At 43.9% G+C, this 10691-nt stretch overlaps 1 protein-coding gene across 1 annotated transcript in view; it reads right to left on the bottom strand.

Annotated features, from left to right (window-relative positions):
* Nucleotides 1-720: 720 nt before the first annotated feature.
* The window catches only part of LOC143290215 (cerebellin-1-like), an 82693-nt gene continuing 72722 nt past the window's right edge, over nt 721-10691 (bottom strand). Inside the window, exons 2-4 of the mRNA XM_076599543.1 lie at nt 5290-5668; nt 3794-4002; nt 721-1072 (exon numbers count right to left, since the gene is read on the bottom strand). Of these exons, the coding sequence (XP_076455658.1) occupies nt 863-1072; nt 3794-4002; nt 5290-5617 (747 nt within the window). The 5' untranslated portion in view covers nt 5618-5668 and the 3' untranslated portion in view covers nt 721-862. The remainder of the gene's footprint in view (nt 1073-3793; nt 4003-5289; nt 5669-10691) is intronic.

Below are 10691 nucleotides of genomic sequence, written 5' to 3'. Positions count from 1 at the left end.
TAAATTCACTTCCTAAAAATTAAAAAAAAAGAGTATAATATAAATAAAAGTAAAAATAATTAAAAGAAAAGACGTAAAAGTCTTCGGGGTTTGGATCGATAATTATTCCGGTCACAACTGTGAACGTGTTATGACTGAAACAGAGGAAAATCTAAACCCAAAGCTGACCCTCTAAGTTTAAAAAAAAACCCGTCACTTCAGAGCTGTTCGCATCTTTCACTTCTAATGCTAGTTGTCTGCGTGATGTCACTCAGCGCTCGACTTTAAAATTTAGAGTCGAATCACACATCTCGTGTCAGCTGCAGCTCGGTCATATCGGTCACCACCCTACAACCTTCACCATGGTGTTCCAGTACAGCGAAAACAGTCTTTCTCTTCTCGTATAGATACATATACATACATACATACATATATATATATATATACAATTCTCAAGGGCACAGTGAGCACAGTGAGACAGTGAGAAGAGTTGTGAAAACGAATCGCAGGGTGTGGCATGTCCCGAATTCTTATTCCACGTTCTCGTGAAAAAAAAGAGAGAAAAAAAAGAGAAACAAACAATAATAATAATAATAATGATAACAATGACAAAAAGATGAATAGATAACTGAAATTAAAAAAATAATAAAGATTAGTTCAAAATGAAAAAAAGAAGAAGAAGAAAAAAAAAAAAACAAAAAACAATTGGTCAACTTCTCAGTGGACAGAGTGGAAAATGATTGTAACCCACGATTCCCACTGGTGGTGGTGGTGTGGTGTGTGGTGTGTGATGGTGATAGTAGTGGTGGTGTGGTGTATGGTGTGGTAGTGGTGTGGCATGTCCACCGACCAAACCGAGCTCTTTCCTTTTCTTTTTTTCCTTTTACTCGGTGTCAATGAAGAGACAGTGGCCGGAAAACGTGGAGTACATGTAGCCGTGGATGTAGGAAGCCCTGCTGAGCAGCACCAGCCACACCTCGTCACCCGACTTGAGGTTCAGGATGGCGGTGTTGGTCGCTGAGGCCCAGTAAGGGATGCTCTCCGCCCAGATGGTGGCTACCATCATACCGTTCACCACCAGGTCCACAGCCGCCTGTTAAAAAGAAAGAAAGAGACAGGTGTTGTTGACAGCCACAGTTGTGAGTGGACGATGATGGTGTTTCAGGTTTTGGGGGGACAGGGTAGGGTGGTGGCAGGGGAGGGGTTGCGAGGGAGGCAGGGGGGAGGGGGGAGGTAGGAGGTGCGGCGTACCACCATATGATGGAGAACGGAACGGGAGGTGTGTGGGGGTGGGGGTGGGGGGTGACGGGCTTGATTGGGGAGAGGGGGTGCGTTTGTGTGTGTGTGTGTGTGTGTGTGTGTGTGTGTGTGTGTGTGTGTGTGTGTGTTGGGAGAGGGGAGTTCTGTGTGTGTGTGTGTGTGTGTGTGTGTGTACGGATGTGCCTCTTTGTGTGTGTGTGTGTGTGTGTGTGTGTGTGTGTGTGTGTGTGTGTGTGTGCGATTGTGTGTGTGCGCGCGCGCGTGTTTGTATGTGTTGTGTACGGGTGGGTGGAGTATCACATTCTAATACTTCACCACTATTTATCAGCAACATGTAGGGTTAAGAAACAATATTTATACCGTTACCAATATTTGTTAAGAACGTAAAAAGGTCGGCATAACATTTTGAGACGTGACCACTATTTGTGAATGGCAAAAGGGGATTGGAAAGAGCACTTTAAAGACGTCACTGCGATCCATGAAGAATATGAAAGGACAGGATATAGCATTTTAAAGATGTCACCACTATTTGAAAAGTACGCAGAAAGGACCAGGTAAAGCGCCTAGAGACATCAATATTTGCGAAGAACATAAGCAGGGAGAGGGGGTGGCGTTTAATCAAAGACGTCACCGCTAGTCGTGAATAATGCAAACAAACAGGGTGTAACAGATAATAATAATAATAATAGTATTTATATATTGCTGAATCTTGTGCAGAGACAAATCTAAGCGCTTTCACACCAGTCATTCACACGCATGCATAACTCTAAAAATGACGAAACTGAAGACAAGGAAGAGGCAGCGGAGGGAAGCTCTCAGTTATGACAATAATCTCCTTCTCCACTGAGCCTATAGGGCCAGAATCTTCAACTTGATGAAGGCGGCCAGATACGAAAGAAGGAGAAGGGCCCAGCGCCGATTGTCCAATACCCTCTTGGCCGGGAGAGTGGGGATGTAACTTGGGCAAGACACTGCCCACAGCAATCAAATTCTAGCCCAGATAGTCGGGACAACAGTTGCCTACTCTGCTGTTCTGATGGTCTCAGTCGGACACGACTGACTGTCATACATACATACATGCGCTCCATGTTTAACTGACAACCGTGTTGCTCATTGTCATTTGTTGTTGCTATTCTTGTTGCTGTTGTTTTTTATGTTGCTGTTCCACGTTACACATTGGTCTATTATTTTTTCTTTAATTGTCTGATTTTATATTTCAGAGTCTGTTCCTAGTTCACCAGAACGTCTATCACGTGGAGTGATGGCCTGGAGGTAACGCGTCTGCTTAGGAAGCGAGAGAATCTGAGCGCGCTGGTTCGAATCACGGCTCAGCCGCCGATATTTTCTCCCACTCCACCAGACTTTGTGTTGTGGTCTGGACGCTAGTCATTCGGATGGCACGATAAACCGAGGTCCCGTGTGCAGCATGCATGCAGTTAGCGCACGTCAAATAACCCACCGCAATAAAAGAGTTGTTCCTAGCAAAATTCTGTAGAAAAATCCACTTCGATAGAAAAAAAAACAAATAAAACTGCACGCAGGAAAAAAAAAAAGAAAAAAAAGGTGGCACTGTAGTGTAGCGGCGCGCTTTCCTTGGGGAAAGCAGCCCGAATTTCACACAGAGAAACCTGTTGTGACAAAAAGAGAAATACAAATGTACAAATATACAAAAGATATGGCGCCGTGGCAAAAAAAAAAAAAAAAAAAAAAAAAAAAAAAATCGCCCAGACGATGGACTTCTGATCCAATGTTCACCAGTGATCAAGGTTCGTGGTCCCGTTTCGGCATGGCGTTGTGTCCTTGGGAAAGACATTCTCCTCCGATTTTCCTCACTCCCCCCACGCCCCCCCTTTCCCCAGGTGTGAACGGGTACCTAGCTTTTGTTTCGGGAGGGATAAAATGGCGGAAGGAGCGAATTGGGGCCGTCTTTCCTATGTAGAGCCCCAGAAACAGTGGATATAAATACACTACCCCCCTGGCCGCAAAGGGCAATAGGACCTTGAACCTTCAAACCTTTTCAACTCTTAGATACGGATATCCAACTGATCGATATTTTTGTCCATATTGTCTTTAGGCTCACGGAATCATCATTTATGGTAGCTAGTTTAAACAATTGTTGTTTAATGTGTTCTGAGGTATTTTGTATGTCCACCTTGTTGTTTTTATTGTCTGTACTCTCTTGTCAGGTTCGTGTTGTTGTTGTTTATATTTTTTTTCTTGATTTGATTGCTGCAAGGACTAACATACATTCTTTAAATGACTAACATACAACTCTGTCGAAGATTAAACAATAGCGCTACACACACACACACACACACACACACACACACACACACACACACACACACACACACACACACACACACACACACACACCACAACACAACACAACACAACACAACACAACACAACACACCACACCACACCACAACACAACACAACACAACACAACAAACACCCATCACCAACCAACCAACCAACTAAGAAAAAAAGAGAGATCACAAAGAACCAAAACTCGACAGATACGTTCCATCCTTTCATCAAAGAAACGTACGCGTTGTCTCCCCTGAGCGGCCACGACCACCGTAAACTGGAACGTGCCGTTGTATGGTGCCGTAAAGCGACCTGTATCCATGTCGAAAGCCGAGCCCACATTGGTGATTACACTGTCGAAAATGAGGTCGGTGTTTTCTGAGACAGGCCCCTTGTTGTCTTTGAGACCGGCGAAAAACGCCACTTTCGGAACTTCAGCTCCGTGGAGACCTGATGAACAGAAAGAAAAGTTCGGATCAGTAACATTGGGGAAATGATAAATAAAGGGAAACAGTTTAAAAGTAGATTATTTTATCATCATCATCATTATCATCATCAATTTCATCAGCAGCATTATCATCGTCATCATCATCATCGTTATCGTCATTGACATTGGTAGTAGTAGTAGTAGTAGTAGTAGTAGTAGTCGTCGTCGTACTATCACTACTACTTCTACTACTACTACTGCTATCATGTCTACTGTTTGTTATCATCGTGATCATTATCATTATTATTATCATTATTGTTGTTGTTGTAACACACACACACACACACACACACACACACACACACACATATATATATATATATATATATAGAGAGAGAGAGAGAGAGAGAGAGAGAGAGAGAGAGAGAGAGAGAGAGAGAGAGAGAGATCGGTCTTATTTGTTTCTTTGCTTCTTCCTCCCTTCTTTCTATCATTTCTATATTTCTATCTTCAACCGCCACCACCCTTCTTGCCCAAGGGATTAACACTTCCTTTCTTCCTTTTGGCTTCTTATCCCAGGGACCAAAACTTCTTTTCTTTCTTTTTTTTTCTTCTTATTCATGGAACTAGAACTTTCTTTCTTTACTTGATCATTTCCTCTTCCATCTTTCTATCTTCAATTCCCTACTTATCCATGGAGCAGTGTTTCTTTCTTTCTTCCTTCCTTCTGTCTTTCTATCTGGAACTTCCTCCCTCACCTTACACATGGGATCAATACCTTCTACCTTCCTTCTCCCTTCCTTCCTTCTTCGTTCCTTCCACTTGTGTTTCAATCTTCAAACCCCGCTACTCCTGGGACTAGCACTTTTGAATTTCTTTCTTTTTTCTTTATTTGTTTCTTTCTCCCTTCTTTATTTCTGTCTTCAGCCCAGCACTTTACCAACAGAACCAGTACTTCTTTCCTTCCTTCCTTCCTTCCTTTCTTCTATGCTTGTATCTTCACCCCACCCCCTCTCTTTGCCCGTGGAAACGGTGCTTGTTTCTTTCCTTCTTTCTTCCTTTTTGCCTTCTATCTTCCTATCTCTTACCTCCCTACCTACCCATAGGAGAAGTGTTTCTTTCTTCCCTTCTTTCCTTCCTTTCTTCTTTCCTTGTTTCGTTCTATATTTCTATCTTCAACCAAACCCCCATCCTCCCTTTGCCTACTAGGACTATCACTTTCTTTTTTTTTCCTTTCTTTCTTCCTTCTATCTTTCTATCTTCACCCCCAAACCCAAACCCAACCCCCCCAGCTCCTCACCGCCGCTTACCCATGGGTCCAGGCAGCCCTGGCGCGCCATCCTTGCCGGGTTCCCCGGGCTGCCCGGGTTTCCCGGGGGGTCCACGTGGGCCCTGGATGGGGAGGGTAATGGGCATGCCGCTGTCAGGGGCCTTGCAGGACACCTCCAGACTGCAGGCCTCGCTCATCTCTGCCACCTCGTCCATCTGGGACAGGTCCCGCTCCAGCTTCCGGTTCCGGTTCCTGTTGCGGTTCCGGTTCCGGTTGCGCGGCTCCCTCTTGGCGCTGGCCAGGGTGAGGAGGGAGAGGAGCAAGAGGGTGGTGAGGAGTAGGAAGAGGAGGAGATGTTTCGGACTCATCCTGTTTTTTGTTGTTGCTGTTGTCGTTGTTGTTGTTGTGGGATGAAGGATCTGGAACACACACAAAAAAGAGGAATTGTGGCTTTGGGGTTTTAAGGTTTGTTGCTGATGGTGATGGTGATGTTGTTTTTGTTGCTGTTGAATGTGTGGTTCAGGGTTTTAAGGTTTGGTGGTGGTGGTGGTGATGGTGGTGGGGGTGATTTTCTTTCGCTTTATTGTTGTTTTGGTGTGTGTGGTTCAGGTTTTTATGGTTTGTTGTTGTTCTTCTTCTTGGCAGGGAGGGGAGTATTTCTTTTGTTGTGTTTGTTGCTGCTGAATGTGTCGTTGATCAAGAGCTGTCTGAAGGACGTCAAAAGACTTTACGGACTCGCTGCACCACTCTGAACGGCAGGCCAGAGGGAGCATAGATCAGCACTCAAATCCGCCCCACGGTTTTAAGGTTTGTTGGTGGTGGTGGTGGGAGGGGGGTGCATTTGTGTGTGTGTGTGTGTGTGTGTGTGTGTGTGTGTGTGTGTGTGTGTGTGTGTTGTTTTTTTGTTGTTGTTGTTCTTGTTTTGGGGGTGTGTGTGTGTTTTTGTTTGTTTGTTTTTTGTTGGTGGTGCTGTTATTCGATTTGTGGTTAACGAATTAAGGTTTGTTGCTGTTGTTGTTATTTGTGGTGGTGGTGGTGGTGGTGGGTTGTTGTGGTGCTGTTGTTGTTGGATTTGTGTTAAAGGATTTTGATGTTTGTTGTTGGTTGTTGTGGGGATGGTAGCTGTGGTGGTGGTGGTGGTGGGGATGGTGGTGGTTGTGGTGGTGGGTTGTTTTTCTTTTGTTAGACTATAACAGCTTTACATTTGGGTTTCGATGGTAACGTTAAATCGGATGGTTGGTTGGTTAGTTGAGAGAGATAGCGATAGAGAGAGAAAGAGAGAGAGAGAAAGAGAGAGAGAGAGAGAGAGAGAGAGAGAGAGAGAGAGAGAGAAAGAGAGAGAGAGAGAGAGAGAGAAAGAGAGAGAGAGAAAGAGAGAGAGAGAAACGAACCGAAACGAAAGGGAACGAAACGAAATTTTATTTCACTAGGGTAATGAGATAAGCAAGTACACATGCTTTTTTCCACCCAGAGAGAGAGAGAGAGAGAGAGAGAGAGAGAGAAGGGGGAGGGTGGAAAAATAATTGGACAGACAGGAAAAGCACGAGAAGGGATACATACCATACGATAACGACTGAAAACAAACAGAGCGAAGAGGGAGGATGGACAGTCAGACAGTCGTGAGATGGGAATAAAAGGAGGGGTGTGGGGTGGGGAGTGCTGAGGGGGGGGGGGGGAGAAGTGGAAGAGGCGATGGGTGGAAAGACGGAGGAGGGATTGGAGGAGGTTGGGGCGGGGACTGGGGGCTTCTCGTTACATCACAAGTCATTTCCTGGACTAGGATTCAGACTGAATGAAAAGAGGATGAAAAAAAAACAACAAAACCGCTGCCTTTCATTGTGATGATCATTCATGTCACTGTCACTACTTCCTGGTCTTAGCGATAATATCTGGCTGGTGGAACATGGTTGGTTGCTGCTTTCTCTCACTCTCCCCTTCCCCCTCTCTGTCTTTCTCTCTCTGTGTGTGTGTGTGTGTGTGTGTGTGTGTGTGTGTGTGTGTGTGTGTCTCACTCGTTATATTTTCCCTTTCCATGAGGGCAGGATGAAAACAAGCCATTTGTGCTTATTCCTTTTTTCCCTCAATAAAAAAAGGCTCGTTCGTTCGTACTCTCTCTCTCTCTCTCTCTCTCTCTCTCTCTCTCTCTCTCTCTCTCTCTCTCTCTCTCGATATGATGCTTACACTTGCAAAATATGTATTCGAGGCAATAAATATACGGAAAACGTCCATCATCGGTCCAAATACCCATTAATCAAAACTTAGTATGGGTTCTATGAGGAATAAAAGCATAGATAAAAAGAAAAGGTTACATTTGGATGGTCATTTTCGAATGATGTGTTGATATTGATGTGATGGGTTTTGATGTTCAGGCAGAAAAATTAATTCTTGATTTATATGTATTTTAGTATGCGTTTGTATTGATATAATGTGTGTCTATGTTACATGCGTAAATATTAATTATATGATTTATATGTACTTTGTTTTCTGTGTACTGTCGAAACCTTGGAGACGAACGACTGAAAAAAGGCACATTACCCCCTGTCATATATAAGCTAATGCCAAAGTGCCAAAGTGTCGCTAATCTCTTATTACTTTATTTTGTTTCAATTCTGTTTTTCCTTTCTGTTCCATTTTATCTGTTTTGCACCATTTTCTTCTGATTAGTACCTGCTATGTCACTAGAGCTTTAAAGCTAATGACATAAAACATTTCAGTGTTCAGTGTTCTCTGTCTCTCTCGTTTACTGTTTATGAATATTCTAAAGTGGACACTGAATTAACTGGAATGAACATTAAAGAAAAATTGAATCGATCTTTTCTTTCATATCAGCCTATTGTAGACAGGTTCGTGCAGATCTAGAGATCTGCCACGTGTGGCGATGTGCTTGAAGCAATGGCAACGTCTCCGTTACCGCTGAAATAAAAGAATAATCGAAATATAATTAAAAAACAACAACAACAACAACAAAAAACCGTGCAAAAACATTATTTAAACGGCGTTATTACGTCAAATACAATCACGTCTTTTTAACGCAGGAGGAAGAAAACAACATTGCTTTGAAAATTAAATTTAGTCCAGTGACGTCAGGCGTGCCTCTTGTTAATGCTTGTATTCTCACACCTTCATGCCTGGCTTTCGTCTTCCTGAATAAACTGACTCTGGTTCCGCTTTTGATTTTTTGTCATCCCCACCCAACCCCCTCTCTCTCTCTCACCTTCATGCCTGGTTTTCGTCTTCCTGAATAAACTGACTCTGGTTCCGCTTTTGATTTTTTGTCATCCCCGCCCAACCCCCCCTCTCTCTCTCTCACCTTCATGCCTGGCTTTCGTCTTCCTGAATAAACTGACTCTGGTTCCGCTTTTGATTTTTTTGTCATCCCCGCCCAACCCCCGCTCTCTCTCTCACTAGCATTGAAGAATCTTCGAATAGTGATTTTGTGAATGTTGTCGAGTATTGTATTAGCTACTTTTGGTTGTTTTGTGATGTTGGTTTATTGTGTCAAGTCATTTTCTTTATCTATTTTCTTGTATGACCCCCTTCAGTAAGGGGCTTTGGCCTTAATCTGAATAAAAGATCGATATCGTTATCGTTATCTCTCACTAGCACTCTCACCCCCACCCCCCACACTCCCTCTCTGTATCTGCGTGTCTCCATGTATGGTTGTCTGTTTATCTGTGTCTGTCTTTCTGTCTGTCTGTCTCTCTTTGTTTCTCTGTGTCTCTGTCTCTGTCCTTGTCTATGTCTATGTCTCTCTCTTTTCTCTCTTCACCCCACCCTCTCCATATTTCTCCCCCTCTCTCTCTCTCTCTCTCTCTCTCTCTCTCTCTCTCTCTCATGTTTCACGCATTCTATATTTCTGCTCAATAAACTTTTTTTTTTCTTTTTTTTGTACCGGGACTTTCTTGGGTCGACCACCGTTTTATTTTGTATATAAATCACACAATGCCAAAGAAATCAATAGCGTTTATGGAATAAATACGACTTTTCATTCACTGATTTTGGGCTTGCTCAATAAACTCTAAAGATTCCAGAGTAACAACCCCCGCTCACTTCAGAACATCGCGGACAGGAACCTGTTGACACACTTTCTCCATTAGTTCCACTGGCCTTCTTCATCACACAGAACCCAACACAAGCTGTTCTCTTCTGTTTCTTTCTCTTCCACCGTGGAATAAAATCACGAGACTTGTTCGAAATGATGCCTGTGAGTCCTCTTGGTCGAAACGCGATGTGCATGGGGTTATGATCATTATGAGCGCGCGCGCGCGCGCGCGCGTGTGTGTGTGTGTGTGTGTGTGTGTGTGTGTGTGTGTGTGTGTGCGTGCGCGTGTACGTGTCTGTGCGTATATTTGTGTATGTGTGTGTACTTGTATATATATATATATATATATATATATATATATATATATATATATATATGCGTGTGTGTGTGTGTGTGTGTGTGTGTGTGTGTGTGTGTGTGTGTGTGTGTGCGCGCGCACGCGCGACTCAACAGAACTTCAGACGCTTTACAATAAACTTTCAGGCCTCTGAAAAGAACTTTGGTTTCAACAGAAGAATACATTGGCGCAGAACGAGGGAATGCGAATAAATGTGAAAAGAAAAAAGGCGGGGATGGGAGAAGGGAGTGGGGGGGGGGGGGGGGGGGTGAGGGGGGGGGGGGCACGGGGTAAGGGGGGTGGTGAGACGGGAGGGAGGAGAGAGAAACAAGGGGGGGGGGGGGCATTTTCCCGGATTATGTGTTATTTGTTCACTCTGTTTGAGACACCCCAATTTACTTTTGTTTGGAAGTGAGCATGAGATACGAAACAGTATGTCACACCCTGATTCAGAATCTGGACATATAGTAATATCAAGACCTAAAAAGACAGTTTAGTGAATGACTATTACTCTCAAACTAGAAGGCAAAATTGCACTGGCTCTTAGTGCTGCAGACTTGGGGGCTAGTTAGCCTTTGGGTACCATCCCAACGCCGACTGTCCTAAAACCCTCTTGGCCGAGAGAGTGGGGATGTATGGTGTCAGAATGGTCAATGTGATGACCGTGGACACCTAACAGGAAGAAGAAGAAGAACGTGAGCAAGACGCTCTCCACTATAATCAAATTCTAGCCCAAAATAGTCTGGACAGCAGTTACCTCCATTGCTGTTCTGATGGCCATCGTCGAATACGACTATCATACATAAGACAGGAACATCCTTAAAGATATGCGGAGAAAATATGAACAAAATGTTTTCGCACAATGATGACATGCCTTTTGTGTCTGAGGAATGTTCACTTACGGCTGAGCACATGACACCCCACGTGACATTGTAACTATATTTACGCTCATGACCATGACCTCTCACAAGGCACAAAAAAACTTTCGCGGTGTTGCGAGGTGGGGAGTTGTGAATGGAAACTTTGCATTGCCTTCGCTGACACTAGAAACGATGAGTGAACG

The sequence above is a fragment of the Babylonia areolata genome, chromosome 15, assembly GCF_041734735.1.
Source record: "Babylonia areolata isolate BAREFJ2019XMU chromosome 15, ASM4173473v1, whole genome shotgun sequence".
Taxonomy (NCBI): Eukaryota; Metazoa; Mollusca; class Gastropoda; order Neogastropoda; family Buccinidae; genus Babylonia; species Babylonia areolata.
Note: the sequence above shows the minus strand (reverse complement) of the source record. Positions and strands in the feature narration are given on the sequence as shown.